The sequence below is a fragment of the Rana temporaria genome, chromosome 1 (assembly GCF_905171775.1).
Source record: "Rana temporaria chromosome 1, aRanTem1.1, whole genome shotgun sequence".
Classification (NCBI taxonomy): Eukaryota; Metazoa; Chordata; class Amphibia; order Anura; family Ranidae; genus Rana; species Rana temporaria.
Genome location: NC_053489.1, coordinates 521,569,802 through 521,586,470, shown reverse-complemented (window position 1 = coordinate 521,586,470; position 16,669 = coordinate 521,569,802). Strand labels below are relative to the sequence as shown.

The 16,669-nt window shown below is 40.5% G+C and overlaps 1 protein-coding gene across 3 annotated transcripts in view; it reads right to left on the bottom strand.

The window, feature by feature from the left end:
- Positions 1-16,669, bottom strand: part of ARHGAP10 (Rho GTPase activating protein 10) — a 333,889-nt gene that overhangs the window by 135,536 nt on the left and 181,684 nt on the right. For all 3 annotated transcript variants that reach the window (XM_040331859.1, XM_040331844.1, XM_040331851.1), the window contains exons 10-12: positions 14,290-14,384; positions 12,415-12,496; positions 3,723-3,765 (exon numbers count right to left, since the gene is read on the bottom strand). In XM_040331859.1, the coding sequence (XP_040187793.1) occupies positions 3,723-3,765; positions 12,415-12,496; positions 14,290-14,384 (220 nt within the window). The remainder of the gene's footprint in view (positions 1-3,722; positions 3,766-12,414; positions 12,497-14,289; positions 14,385-16,669) is intronic.

Sequence of the window (16,669 nt, the reverse complement as noted above, 5' to 3'; positions counted from 1 at the left end):
GTCCTCTGCTAAAGACATTGCGGGCGTGCTGGACAGGTAAGTATCCATTTTTTTTTAAGTCAGAAGCCGCAGTATTTGTAGCTGCTGGCTTTTAAAAAAAATTATTTGGTGGAACCTCCACTTTAAATACAAGGTCACGTGCATTTTTCAGTCTGTTCTGGTGCATGCAAAAACCTGTACTAATTCACTGCAACTGATTGCTTTAGAGTGAACAAGCCCTTAATGATTAGAAAGATTACAGCCACAAGTGTCAGAAAAATTGCTCAGAATACAAAAAAAAAAAAAAACACAGATAACCTCAGGAGAAATGCAGGTTGCTCTGGAAAGAGACAGTCTTGGTTGTTTCAAGGAGCACAATACAATGAAACTTGAACAAAAATTAGCTGCATGTTTGAGTTACCAGAAAGAAGCCTTCACTGCGAAAATGCCACAAAAAAGCCTGGTACAATATGCTGGACAACACCTTGACGTGCCTCACAGCTTTTGACATACACATTTGGAGGGACGAGACCAAAATAAAGCTTTAGTCACAACCATAAGTTCAATGTTTGTAGAGGGGTCAACAGCAACAATACCACCATCCTCAATGTGAAGCATGGTGGTGGCTCACTGATGTTTTGGAGGTGTGTGAGCTCTAAGGGCACAGGGGAATCTTGTGAAAATTGACGACAAGATGAATGCAGCATGTTAACAGAAAATACTGGCAGACAATTTGCATTCTTCTGCACGAAAGCTGCGCATGGGTCACTCTTGGTCTTTCCAGCACAACAAAGACCCCAAGTAGCACAAGGTCAAACTGACCCTCCAGCGCTTAAAGCAGAAAAAGGTGAAGGTTCTGGAGTGACCATCACAGTCTCCTATCCTTAATATCATCGATCCACTCTGGTCAGATCTTAAAACGTGTGGTTCATGCTAGATGACCAAAGAATTTGCATGACTCGGAGTCATTTAGCCAAGACGAATGGGCAGCTATACCACCTGCAGGAATTCGGGGCTTCAAAGATCGCCATTACAAAAGACTGCATGCTGTCACTAATGCTAAAGGGGGCCATACTCAGTATAAAGAACTAAAAAGGTATGCAGATTTTTGAACAGGGGTCATTTAATTTGTTTTCTTGTTGCAATGTTTTGTCTTACAATTGTGTCATTCTGTTGAAAATGAATTTCATAAGAAATGTTTTGCTGCTCATTCAGGTTTTCTTACTGTATATTAGCAATTCTCCAAGGGTATGCAAACTTTTGAACACAACAGAATCTGAACAATACTGTGCGAATGTTTCCATAAAGGTTTTCAATGTACATGGAGGTAATATGAGATCATTTTCTTTTCACGGCATTGATAAGATTTGCTCAGCAAAAAGGTGACGTTTACCGTTTTCTTTTTCACAGAGAAGCTTTCTGGATTTTTAAATTACATACCATCTGGCTTGAATTATAGGTGGGTCCTCCGCATTTTGTGTCCACAGATTACATGCTGTGAGTCTTGTATTATACAGCCGACTAGTCAGTTCTGAGGCATATTGCATGCGTTTCCTAAGGTTTGCAGTGTTTTGTATATTTTTGATATGTTTCCTATACCAACTAAGCTAATCAATTTTTTATTTGTTTGAAGGACTAAAAAAAGTTCAGACTTATAATTACAACACATCATCACTGTCAATCAACATGACTATTTGTAATCCTTATGCTGCTAGCATTAGTAAGTAGATGGGGTTTTCACAGCTAAGCACACTCTCCTGCCTGCATGCCTGAGATAAGGGCAGATGGTATACGAATCATCTGCAATTACTCAAAAAGGCCACAGCCAGAAATGCTAGGGGGGTGCTTTTCAAAACAATTTCTCAGTAAGATAAAACATGGAGACATACAGTGGATTAAAAAAAGTCTACACACCCCTGTTAAAATGTCAGGTTTCTGTAATGTAAAAAAATAAGATAAATAGTTTCAGAACTTTTTAAACCTTTAAATGTGACCCCAAATAAAGTTCAGCTGTTCTAGTAGGTCTTTCCTGACATTTTCTTAGTGACATCCTACACTAAAAGCCATGGTCTGTAGAGAGCTTCCAAAGCATCAGAGGGATCTTAGTGTTAAAAGGTATCAGTCAGGAAAAGGGTACAATTTTTTTCCAAGGCATTAGATATATCATGGAACACAGTGAGGATAGTCATCAAGTGTAGACAATTTGGCACAACAGTGACATTACCAAGAACTGGACCTCCCTCCAAAATTGATTAAAAGGCGAGAAGAAAAGTCAGGGAGGCTCCCAAGAGGCCCACAGCAACATTAAAGGAGCTTAAGGAATATCTGGCAAGTACTGGCTGTGTGGTACATGTGACAACAATCGCCTGTATTCTTCATATGTCTGGGCCACAGGGTAGAGTGTCAAGATGGAAGCCTTTTCTTATGAAAAAAAAAAACATCCAAGCTTGGCTAAATTTAGCAAAAAACACACCTTAAGTCTCCAAAAGCATGTGGGAAAATGTGATGTCTGATGAAACCAAGGTTGAACTTTTTGGCCATAATTCCAAAAGATATGTTTGGCACAAAAACCACACTGCACATCACCAAGAGAACACCATACCCACCGTGAAGCATGGTGGTGGCAGCATCATGCTTTGGGGCTGTTTTTTTTTAGCTGGAACAGGGGGCCTTAGTCAAGGTAGAGGGAATTATGAACAGTTCCAAATACCAGTCAATATTGGCACAAAACCTTCAGGCTTCTGCTAGAAAGCTGAACATGAAGAAGAGGAACCACGCAAAGCATACATCCAAATTAATAAAGGAATGGCTTCGCCAGAGGAAGATTACAGTTTTGGAATAGTCCAGCCAGAGCCCAGACCTGAATCCCTTTAAAAATCTGTGGGGTGATCTAAAGAGGGCTGTGCACAGGAGATGCCCTCGCAAGAAGAGTGGGAAATTATTGCCAAGTCGAGATGTGCCATGCTGATAGACTCGTACAGACTCGTACCCAAAAAGACTGAGTGCTGTAATAAAAACAAAAGGTGCTCCAACAAAGTATTAGTTTAAGGGTGTGTACACTTTTGTAACCATATTTGTTTTATATACTTCCCTCCACCTAAAAGATTTCAGTTTGTTGTACAGTTTAAACATTAAAAAGGTAGAAAAGGTTCTGAAAATTAATTATCGTTGGCCCAGAAACCTGGCTTTTGTCAACTTTGTATATCCACTGTAGCTGGATGGGTGAATTTGCTTTGAGTGTTAAAAATGTATTCCACAATAGTTCCACTTTAAGGTCAGGACTGGCTGAAAAGTATTACTGGTAATGACGCTTATCCTGATGTGATATTTTGCTTGGATTTCGGGAATTTTTAATTTCTTTCACCTCTGCAGCAGATGTAAGATTCCTATATTCAATGAATATGCAAGTTCACAGAAAGTCACATAAGGCAATATACCAGGTTGTGGCTTATCTATCCTTTCTGTCAGGACAAGGCACATTTTTCTAATCAGCTCAAGCTTCAGTATCACAAACTGGATTGACATGATCATTTCCATTCCACACAATGCCAGACTGTAGTACAGCTACATGAAAATTGCTCATACTGTGCCAGAAAAGTGATCTCACATATGGATAGCTGTGATCATTATTCATAAAATATATTGTCATTAATGCCGCTTTAAATATCAGGCATTTGAAACAACCATAAAGCAAAACAAATATTAAAATAATTCAAGTATTATTAAGCACAAGATATACTTGCCCCCTTCTGATCTTGTCGTAGATCTGCTCAGGCTGAGAAGCCGCTAGAATGAGAACATAAAATTGGTTTAAATCTATTACATCATTGTACAAAGATTCCTACACAATACTGCCAACAATAAGGTTTATCAAAAGGCATGACATATAGAACTGTATTCCTTTCTATTACAGATGGCTCTTATAAATAATGTACATTATCAAATCATTTAACCAGAATGGCTTGTATGGAGAAATATACTGTATACAAAGCAAAAGCTGATCTAAAACTAACCTAACCTATTTCAAACCTTAACAGGTTTGTTTTTTATTTTCTAAATAGGTTCCTTTAAGCTAGTGCATTGTTGGTTCACTTACCTTTTCCTTTGATTCCCCTTCTAAATGTTTTTTTTCTTTGTCTGAATTTCTCACTTTCCGTTCCTCCTCAGTAAGCTTGCCCCCATCATCCGAGCCATTCTGGCTGGGGGTTAGTCACACAGAACAGCTTACTGAGCAAGAACAGAAGGTGAGAAATTCAGGAAAAAAAAAAAAACATTTAGAAGGGAAATCAAAAGAAAAAGGTAAGTGAACCAACAATGCACTAGCTTAAAGGAACCTATTTTATAAAATAGAACATGAACCTTTACAACCCCTTTAAAAAGGAAAGTCCACCCAAAGGGGAGCAAATGTGGTTCAGGGCAGAAAACTAAAGCTTCAGCCAAAAAACGTATTTTATCTTTAGTTTTCTATAGTGCCAGAGTCCCATTGAGGAGTTGATTCTAGAATGGGAACAGCCATAGGTGAATTTAAATGTTTCCAATCCCCAAAGAGCCAACCAAATTTCGATCCATTTATGGCCAGCCTAAGAAATTACTGGCTCTTGGTTGCATAGATTTCTCATATATATATATATATATATATATATATATATATATATATATATATATATATATATATATAAATAAATAAATAAATAAAATGTATTTTACATACACACACACGATATAAAAAATCTACACACCCCTGTTAACCCTTTCATGCCTATGTATGACATTTGGTGTTTACAAGTTAAAATCCATATTTTTGGCTAGAAAATTACTTAGAACCCCCAAACATTATATATATATTTTTAGCAGAGAATCTAGAGAATAAAATGGTGATTGTTGCAATATTTTATGTCATACGGTATTAGTGCGGCGGTGTTTTAAACACAACTTTTTGGGAAAAATTTACTTTCATGAATTTTAAAAAGATGAAAAAGTAAAATTAGCCCAATTTTTTTGCATAATGTGAAAGATGATGTTATGCCGAGTAAATAGATACCAAGCATGACACGCTTTATAATTGCACGCACTCGTGGAATGGCGACAAACTACGGTAACTAAAAATCTCCATAGGCGACGCTTTAAACTTTTTTTACGGTTACCAGGTTAGAGTTACAGAGTAGGCCTAGTGCTATAATTATTGCTCTCGCTCTTACGATCGCGGCGATACCTCACATGTGTTATTTGAACACCGTTTTCATATGCGGGCGCGACTTCCGTATGCGCTTACTTTGCTGAGCAAGCTCGCGGGGAGGGGGGCGCTTTAAAAAAAACATTTTTTTGTTTTCTTATTTATTTATTTATTTTTTCTAATATTAAATTTTTTTTACATTTTGATCACTTTTATTGCTGTCACAAGGAATGTAAACATCCCTTGTGACAGCAATAGGTGGTGACAGGTACTCTTTATGGAGGGATCGGGGTCTAAAAGACCTCCGAGCCCTCCTTTGCACTTCAAAGTATTCAGATCGCCTAAAACGGCGATTCTGAATACTGTGTACTTTTTTAAATCCGGCGCCATTGGCATCTGAGAAACCCGGAAGTGACGTCATGACGCCGCTTCCGTGGTTTCAATGCGGACACTGAATCAAAGCCGTTTACGGCTTTGTTTCAGAGCTCGCCGAGACGCTGGAGGCGCCGGATCGTGGATCGGGTCTCCCGATGGGACGGGAGGCCCGGTCAGAGCGGCGAGAGGCGGCGGGAGGGGGGGATGTCCCCTCCCGCTCCTCCGGCATAACAACCGAGCGGCTTTTAGCCGCATCGGTTGTTATGTTTGGAAAGCCGATCGCCCGCTCTAAACAACGGTACTGGGATGATGCCTGCGGCTGCAGGCATCATCCCGGTATAACCCCTGAAAGCCGAGGACGCATATATGCGTACGCTCGGCGTGAAAGGGTTAAAATGTCAGGTTTCTGTGATGTAAAAAAAAAAAAAAAAAATTGAGACAATTGGAGATAATTGCAGAATTTTTTTCCACCTTTAATGTGACGTATAAACTGTACAACTTAGAAAAAAACAAAAAAAAAACTGAAATCTTTTAGGTGGAGGGAAGTGAAAATAAAATAAGTGTGCACACCCTCTTATATCTGGGGATGTAGCGGTGTTCAGAATTAAGCAATCACATTAAAACTCATGTTAAATAGGAGTCAGTACACACCTGTCATTTAAAGTGCCTCTGATTAAGGCTGGGTTCACACTACTACACTACTTTCATCCTACTTTGCTCTGCTACATTGGTCCTACATTTATCCTACATTGGTCCTACATCCATCCTACTTTCATGAACAGGATACTACTTTGGTCCGACTTCAATGATATTCAATGGGCCTGAAGTAGGATCAATGTAGGACCAAAAGTAGTACAGGGAGCATTTTCAAAGTCGGACCAACTTGTGTAGGACGCTACAAGACGCTCTCATAGGGAAACATTGAACACAGAGCAAAGTAGGATGAAAGTATTGTAGTAGTGTGAACCCAGCCTCACCCCAAATAAAAAAGACAGCAGTTCTAGTAGGCCTTTCCTGACATTATTTAAGTCGCATTCTACAGCAAAAGCCATGGTACGCAGAGAGCTTCCAAAGCATCAGAGAGATCTCATTCTTAAAAGCTATCAGTCAGGAGAAGGGTACACAAAGAATTTCCAAGGCATTAGATATACCATGGAACACAGTGAAGACAATCATCATCAAGTGGAGAAAATATGGCACAACAGTGCCATTGAGTGAGTAACTTGTATAGCGATACAAATGCAAACTGAATCGCCTCAAGGCGCTTGTGTCCAATTTCGTCCAGATCCTTCAGAAGAGGTGGGTCTTAAGTTTTTCCTGAAGGTCCGATGGTTTTCTTCCATGCGGATGTTCGTGGGTAGAGCATTCCATAGCCGTGGTCCTTGGACTGCGATGTGGAGGAGATTTTGGTTAGTTGATCGGATGGCCCGATTAGGGGTGTAGCGTTTTATATTTTTGCATAAATATAGAGGCGCGTTTGTGTGCATTTGTGGGTGAGGCAGAGGGTCTTGAATGTAACCCGGTCCTTTACGGATAGCCAATGGAGAGTCCCCAGGGGCGGGGTGATTGATTCCCAGGGTTTTTTTCTGTTATCAGTCTTGCTGCTGTGTTCTGGACAACTTGTAGACGAGAAATCTGGTATCTGGTTAGACCTAGGTAGATAGAGGGAGTTTGCGTAGTCGAGTCAGGAATTGATGTGTTCCAACTACTACTGCTGTGTCCTCTTCCAGGATGAATGGGATGAGTCTGCGCAGCAAGCGGAGAAGATAGTGAGATCCGCTGACTACTGATCCTATTTGTGCGTCTATAGTCATGTTTGAGTCAAAGATGACTTCGAGGCTTTCAACTTTGGTGCTTGGGGTGATGGTTTGTCCAAGAATGGTGGGTGGTGTCAAAGTCATCCTAGAGTTTGTCTTTCGGTTTGCGGGGAGAAAGAAGTTCTGTTCTGGATCCATTGAGTTTGAGGTAGCTCTCAGTCATCCAATTATCTATCAATGTGAGGCATTTTTCTGTGATATTGACAAGAAAACTGGTCCGGGAGGCTGCCAAGAGGCCTACAGCAACATTAAAGGAGCTGTAGAAATATCTGGAAAGTATTGGCTGTATGGTACATGTGACAACAATCTCTTATTCTTCATATGTCTGGGCTATGGGGTAGAGTGGCAAGATGGAAGCCTTTTCTTACGGAGAAAAACATCCAAGCCCAGCTAAATTTTGCAAAAACACATCTGAAGTCTCCCAAAGGCATGTGGGGAAATGTGTTACATTCTGATGAAACCAAGGTTGAACTTTTTGGCCATAATTCCACAAAATATGTTTGGCACAAAAAACACTGCACATCACCAAAAGACCACCATACCCACAGTGAAGCATGGTGTGGCAGCATTATTCTTTGGGGCTGCTTTTCTTCAGCTGTGGCCTTTATCAAAGTAGAGGAAATTATGAACAGTTCCAAATACCAATCAATATTGGCACAAAACTTTCAGGCTTCTGCTAGAAAGCTGAACAGGAAATTCATCCTCCAGCATAACAATGACCCAAAGCATACATCCAAAGCAACTAATGGCTTCGCTAGAAGACGATTGCAATTTTGGAATGGCCCAGCCAGAGCCCAGACCTGAATCCCATAGAATATATGTGGGGTGATCTGAAGAGGGCTGTGCACAGGAGATGCCCTCGCAATCTGACAGATTTGGAGTGTTTTTGCAAAGAGTGGCCAAATATTGCCAGGTCGAGATGTGCCATGCTGATGGACTCATACCCAAAAAGACTGAGTCCTATAATAAAATCAAAAGGTGCGTCAACAAAGTATTATTTAAAGGGTGTGCATACTTATGCAACCATATTATTTTATTTTTACTTCCCTCCACCTAAAAGATTTCAGTTTGTCTTTCAATTGAGTTGTATAGTTTATAGGTCACATTAAAAATGTGGAAAAAGTCATGAAATGATTTAAGCAGGCCATACACGATCGAATTTCGAACAATTTTTTTTTTCAAAATCAGAAAGTTTTTTTTTTTTCGTGATCCGATGATGCCACCATTGATTTTCGAAATTCGGCCGACAAAACCTTCATGTTGCCGGGAATATTCGTTTCTCTCCGGGAAAATTATTTTCTTGCACATGCGCATTTTTTTTTCCCCCATTACATTTCTCGCCACGATTCTCCCATCATCAATGATCAGAAAATCGTTTTCGTTTTTCCAAAAATTTCCAACATGTCGGATTTCTCAAATTTCTTTGCCGCACGAAAATCGGCCGTTGCTGCAGCCCACCAACGGTGCGAAATTCGTACGAAGATTCTTTGATACGATTTTCGAAAGAAAATATATGTCCGCCTTTAGTTTTATTCTCTTTTTTTTTTTTTTTTTACATCACAGAAACCTGACTATTTGACAGGGGTGTGTAGACTTTTTATATTGTGTGTGTGTGTGTGCGCACGTGTACACATATATAAAACAACTAAAATGCTTTCCTGCTGCTCTCTAGGGTAAAACTACATAATCCAATATATGTTTATTCAGTGCGCATAAATTAGGATCTGCAATTTTGTGCATGTTAAAATTATACTGCGGATATTAAAATATAGTAACGTTATGCAGCCGTTTGTGGGGGGGGGGGAAGCGATGAAAGACAGAAAAGACCAAAGCCTGAGAAAACCATTAACACTTACAGGGAAAAAAAAAATTGTACTGTGGCAGAAATCTGCATCCCTACACATAATGGAATTCTACATACTGCTGGGCCAAGCCAACCTCTGAGATGTGAGGTTGCAGAAACTTAAGTTTTCACTGGGTGCTCACATTTGTCACAATGTCACATTGCTACTTGAGGGGCAAACAGAAGCATAATTTTGGCTGCAGTTTTGAAATGAGTCAGGGAAGCTGGAAGGCATATTTTGTCGGAATATGCCACACTTGACTGATAGGCATCGAATAGGGACGATGCTCAATAATTACAGTGTCAGCACACAGGTCCCAGTGGATTATACATCCTTCATGTTACATTGCTTGTTATTGATTATTTTACAGCCTATAATCTCTGATAACAACCGTCTGATAAGTCTCCTCGACTAGGATGTCTATCAACCATGCTTCAGTGTTGGATTTCTCGCCTCTTCTAAAAACACTGAAATACTTGGGTGCCAGTCACAGAATTTTCATTCTGTATGTTGCGATTAATTAATTGGCATGGTTTTAAAGGGAATCTGCCACCAGAATAATAAGAAATAAGACTGGTTTAAAATCACTGCATGTAAATAAAGATACAGTACATTAGGTGTTAAAGTGGAATACTTTCTTCAGTATAAAGTATAACTGAAAGTAAAACTTTTGTTTTGGATAGAGTGCAGAGGGATTGGAACCCCTGTTAGTTTTTATTTCTGTCTGTGCCCCAGTTAGAGAGATTCACCTTCTCCATTTGTCCCGTTTACCATTATTATCGAAAGTGAAAGATGAAATCTTACAATGGGAACACTAGTCCTGGTGACCTGGGGGAGTGGCGCAAGGGATTCCCCTAATTTGCAGGGATTTACTGTCAATTCCTGGTTTGGCTATGTGACAAGTTGAAGGGTATGTTCCCTTAAAGCATGTTATAGAGCACAGTGCTTGTGCTGTGTAATTTGGCCCCTTCTATCACCTGAAATACCTGGCTGATCCTGCCTGGCTCTGCGCTCCCCCCTATAAAACTGACCACAGTTTATTATGGCTGCTGAGCCCTGACACCATGGTAAGTTATGTGCCTCCGTCATCTGCAGCCCTGCTCTCTGCGTCCTCCTCTCTCCCCTCCCCACCTGTCAGCTCTGTCCACTCCACAATCCTCCTCTCCTGCTGCTCTCATATCTATACTATCATAATGCCACACTCGGTTATATAATGCTATGCCCACTATAGCTGTCAGCTGGGCAGAGGAGAGAGCCGAGGAGTCACGTGAGTGCCGGTAGATGCTCTGAGAGGAGGTATAATCTTCATTGTCATTCAAAGTGTGACAGCGCTGAAAGCTGAAAATTGTCCTGGGCAGGAAGGGGGAAGTGCCCAGTATTTAAGTGGTACCTCTAGATACCTTTCTGGCTAGTGTAGCAATCTTCCAATATGTCTTATAGCCCAATTTATAAAGCCACCACCAAACTCCAGGCAATAGGGGTTGTTATTAGAAAACCCATTAACAGGAATGACGGCTACAATCAGAGTTGTGGTATAACCAATTGCAACTAATTCCTCAATGTTCTAGAGGCCACAAAAGGAGGCTGCCCCTACTATATGAGTTACTCCCCTCTATACAGTGCTAACACTCTAAATCGCAGACACACTGGCAGACTTGTCTGGATAGTAGAGCTGCACGATTTTGGCTAAAATGAGAATCACAATTTTTTTTGCTTAGAATAAAGATCACTATTCTTGCAGTGTAACATCTTCTTTCACATTATACAAAAAATTTCACGGTTTATTTTATTTTTTTAATTCATTAAATTGTATTTAAAAAAAAAAAAGTGTTGAAAAAAAAACACTGCACAAATACGGTGTGACATAAAATATTGCAATAACCACTATTTTATTCTCTAGGGTCTCTGCTAAAATATATATATATATATATATATATATATATATATTAGTCTTAATAAGGTTATTCTTCCTTTAAAGTGGAGGTTCACCCTCAAAACAAATTCTGACATCACATGGAGTCGAGCCATCCTACCGACAGAATGCCGGTGTTTTTTTTTTCTCAGCACATACCTCGTTATCACGATTTTCACCCCCGGCAATCCCGCGGGACTGGGTGTTCCCAAGCACTGATTGTGATTGACAGGCTTCCAAACGGCGCATACTGCGCGTCACAGGTTGCCGACAGAACCTGAACGTCGGTGCGCAGGCGCCGTATAGAGCCGCACCAACGTTCGGGTTTTTTCGGCAACTTGTGACGCGCAGTATGCGCCGTTTGGAAGCCTGTCAATCACAAGCAGTGCTTGGGAACACCCAGTCCCGCGGGATTGCCGGGGGGGGGTGAAAATCGTGATAACGAGGTATGTGCTGAGAAAAAAAAAAAAAAACACCGGCATTCTGTCGGTAGGATGGCTCGACTCCATGTGATGTCAGAAATTTTTTTGAGGGTGAACCTCCACTTTAAGTTCTTTCCTTTGATAAAACAACAAAAATATACTTTGTTTCTACTTTTTAGCATGTTGTAATACAACTTGGTAGGCTGCCTGGATTTAGTTTTTCCAGCTGTGAGAACTCTGCACTTGTTAGAAAGATCGTGACATGCGGTTTTAAAGATCGGGAAGGAAAAAAGATTGCGATTTCGATTCCTAGCGATTAATCGTGCATCTCTACTGGATAGGTTTGACCTTCTGAAGCGAATGGTTTCAATTTACCATACCACAACGAATTGCTAGCACACTACAAGCTATATGGCCTTTGCACATTTTTGGCAAATCCATAACATGGCTATTATTTTTATACAAATTTCAGCAGTTGGAACTACATTTACAATAAGATGGGCTGGCAATTGCTATTTCCTGATCAGTATTTGTGTTCTGTACAAGCAAGCAAAAGGGGTTAGATTGGAAATGTGTGTTTTCTTGACACAGGATTATTGGAAAGGTATTTGCAGTAGCTAGTGGGAGGTGGGTACAATACACAGATGCCATGACATGCAATGCAAGTTGATCAGCTGAGCAAGCGTGTAAACTGGACACCCTACTAATGAGGTTTAGGCAAGTTGCACACAGATACAATCATTTACTGAGGTTTATACAGAGGATGTTAAATGACAGAAAGATCAGTTAAAAAAAAAAAAAATGCTGTGTTTTCTCCTGTGTGCAAGAGTAATGACAATTGGAAAATCTTCATATTCCTAAAATGAATAAATAAATAATTTTGACTACTCACAGACTCCTTTCCGCCCAGTATTTCAATCCAGTTTTGTCGGTCATCTTCTGAAAAAGCCTGCATAGTTGTTAGTAGTCCCAGCCTAAAAACAGAAGTAAAGTCAAGGTAAAATGTGTGTAAAATCCTAACAATGTTGACTATACCATTCAGAAGAGTTTTTTTTTTATAAGTTTGATAAGTGCAAAACAAAATACCCATTGATGCTGGCAGAAATCGATTGAGTTTGTACTTCCTCTAGTGAGCTGCCAACACACAGTTTCTGCAGAACTAAAATACTAGGCAGTGTTATTAGCCCTGAAAAGTTCACCTCTGAACTACTGGACACATCCCTCTATGGTATGGAGATAAGAAGAGAGGGAAAAGTACTGTAGTACCAATCGGGCGTGAGCAACCGAAGGTGACAACGTTGGTTCTCCAAAGATACAGTACACACAGTTAGTGTTGTCACCCTGGGACAGAAAGTGCATTACTGACACTATAACCAGGTGAAAACAAAGGAAAAATTTAAAAAATTAAAAAGAAGAATAGATATGCCATGATATCCGAGAACTGGTAAGCTGCAATATATTAAATTGTTTTTAGATTAAGGTAAACTTAAGACCAAACCACAGTAAGTGGAAACGAATGCGGATTCACTTGCTCTTTCATTGTGCAGAGGGTCGTCTGTTCAAATAATGTAACATAAGTTGTGAATGGCATCTACCTCCACAAGGTGGCAGTAGAACTCGTATGATACGGCTTGCCTTTGTACCTTTCTTTGGGGTCACAGGGTTCTGCCTTCAATTAGCACTTCTCAGGGTGGACTTCTAATTATGCTTCATGTACACTTAAACTACTTTGACCGCTGGCTGTGGGTTAACGCCACAGAGGCGCACTGCGGGCGGTATTAGCCCTTTATCGGCCGCTAGCGGGGTTAATACCGCACCGCTAATGGCCGAATCCCGCGGCAAATCTGACGTTATAGCGCCGCTATTTTTAGCGGCGCTATACCGCCCCAGTGTGAAAGGGCCCATAGGCTTTTATGGAGTCGAGTATGGAAGCTTTGGCAAAAAAAAACGCCAAAAGCTCCTAAATTCAAGAAAGCAGTGGCCTTGCCTTAGTAACCAGTGTGGTCACACATCCTGTAAGGGGGAAAGATGGTGAATGGTTTTAATAAGCATAGTCAAAGTGGGTGTCATTAGGCAGTGAGAATTTTAGCAGAACCCAAAAAGTTTATATCTCCACAGAAGCCGCCATAGATGCTTTTTTTTATAAAAGAAAGGAAAGAAAAAAAAATCCTTATACGCATCTTTCCTGCAGTCTCCCAGCTTCCTCTTCTTCCTCCAGAGATAATGGGAGGTGGGCATTCCTTTAAAACAGGGTTGAACTAAACATAATGACCCCTTTAGTGACGATTCATGTACTATTCTGTCTGAGCTATGTACACATGTTATTTGTATTTTTGATGTCTTCTAAATAAAGACCAACCTGTTTGTTAAAAAAAACATAATGACCCTTCAGCCCTTGTTTACTGTGAGCTCAGCCTCTGGGATAATGCACCCGCTAGGCTGGGCTTACAGGAAATAGACCAAGAATGTTGTGCTCATATAGGACCACAGGCTCTGGACCAATGAGAAAGTCAAGGACAGTGCTGGAGAATGGAGAGGCAAGCAGAGATTGGCAATATTTTGTTTATTATTGATTTTTAATATATGAGGAAGTAGGGGGTGTCGAAAAATGAAAAGGGACTACTGTACTTTTAGTCATTAGGGCCTCTCTGAGAGCAAAGTAGGTTTTTTGCTTTATACAGTTCTTGGGATTATGAAATATAACCTTCACCATTTCATTTTAAATAAAAAGCTGCAGTTTATGAAATGTATCAGTAATTTCTCTTACTTGTCTGTAGCTTCCACATCAAAGCAGAACCTCCTATCTATAGTGTCTGTAAGCCGTTTTGTGCAGTACTTCGGTAAAAAGCTTTCTCCATCCCCCTAGGACAATAAAAGTCATATTACTGGTCTATTGCTATGTCTGTTCAAAATCTTTATAACCAAAACAAACAATATTTGCATTCTAGCTTATAACAAGGTACCAGCAAATAGAACATTTGACAGCATTTTCCCATCTTTCCCAAATATTGGAATTTAAAAGATGGCCACACACATAACAGATTTGGTCGAATGGAGATAAATTGGAATTGGAGACAAACAGGGATAGAAGACCGAAAAAGCTTGGGGGCTCGAGACTTCCCCATGTCTAATAAAACATAAAAGCATTTTATTTGTGTTATTGTTGGAGAGGTCCTCTCACTTCCTGTATTGTTAAAGCAAAGTCAGCAAAAACAGGAAGTGAGGGGAAATCTCTCCAGGGATAGCAGTAAAAAAACAGCAAGGATTCCCCACCACATCCAAAACGATGATTTTTTTGGTTGGACATACAGAATAGCATCAATAAAGTTATATTAAACCCCGAGTTTAAAGGGGTTGTAAAGGTTTTTTTTTTTTTTTTTTTTTAAACATACCATACTTACCACTGTGCAAAACAGTAAGTTTTGCACAGAGTGGCCCCGATCCTTGTCTTCTGGGGTCCCTCTGCTGTCTCGGCTCCTCCCCACAAGATCTAACCCCCTTCTGGGAAGCGTTCTCTCATGGGGGCTAGCTTGCGGGCTTGCTCCCGTGTGATACAGTGGCGGCCATAGCCTCCAAGTGTATCACTCGGCCTACCCCCAGCGCGCCGTGTCACTGATCTGATTGAAAGCAGTGGGAGCCAATGGCTGCGCTGCTATCAATCTCCAATGAAGAGCCGCCTAATGCTCCCCAACCATTGTGGGATCGCGCTCAGGAGTTTCGTGGCTCAGGTAAGTAAAACGGGGGAGCTGGGGGGCCCGAGAGTGCTAGGTGTTTTTTCACCTTAATGCATATAATGCATTAAGGTGAAAAAACAAAGCTTTACAACCCCTTTAAGTGCACACAAACACAACATAATACCCAATTGTTAAAATATAAAAGATTATGTTGCGTTGACTAAATAGATACCAAAGATGTCAAGAATTAAAATTGTGCAAACTTGCAACATGGTGACAAACTACAGTATTTAAAATGATCTATATGCGCCAATTTAAAAGCTTTTACCTTTTACCAGTTTAGATTTTTATGTAATTATGTTCAACCATTTTGTAATATTACATGGTGTGGAGTCAGGAAGCAATGTTAAAGGTATATAGACAGACATCACTGGATACAGATAATTGTACAGACAACAATGTAGGTTACATAGTATTAGGGAGCCAAGTACAGAGTCGACAACCTTTCCACCTTTATGAAATGAGCTTCTTGCATAGGCCCATTGTTGGCCAAACTCCCACCATCGATTGGATTATAACACAACCCAGACAAGGGGAAGATGGGTCAGAAACAGGCAATAGGGGACAGGAACAAGGGGTAGAACTGTACACAATAGTGAAAAAATGAAAGGGGGGGTAAAAAAATAAATAAAAACGGAGGGTTGATGGGGAAGATGGTAGAAGAGGGAACAGGAAAGCTGGGGTGTGTAGGATTGGGAGGCATTCTGGTGTCTCCATGCTCGGACCACAGCTGCAGGAGCACCAAGAAATACCTGTCCAAATTTTTACATGCAAAGCTTTTGTCGCCTACAAGCAATGATTCCAGTTTAGATTTCAACGTGAGCTCTGGCGCTAGAATTATCGCTTTCACTCTTGCGTTCATGGTGATACCTCACCGGTGTGGTGCAAAACACTGTTTACACATGCATGCAGGACCCATGTGCGCATTTGCATTTACGTATGAGCACAAAGGGAAGAAGAGGTTGCTTTATTTTTTACACTTTTTCATTCAACTTTATTGCTTTTACAAAGAGTTAACTACCCTTGTGATAGCTTTTGACAGTGACAGGTACTCTTTATTGAGAAATCAGGGGTCTATTACACCCCAAGGTACTCCAAGGCAGCCAATTAAATGGAAAGTGGAAAAAATCCTCATTGTTTCCAGCTTCATTTGTCACAAAGGAGATCAGGGAAGGGATGTTCCTATACCTCCTCTCAGGGCAGCCAGTCAGAACATTTATAATGGTCCTGGGCTCCTCGATTTAACAGGAGAGCCTGTGAAAGGTTCATTTTACACAAAAGCCAATTGCCAGCTGTAAAAAACAATAATAGGGTGACAGCTACAGTTGGAGCCACAATCCTGGTTTAACAGCTTTCTCCCAGGGCCGTTTTTAGATATACAAGTCCATATGCAGCGCTAAAGTAGGATGTAGA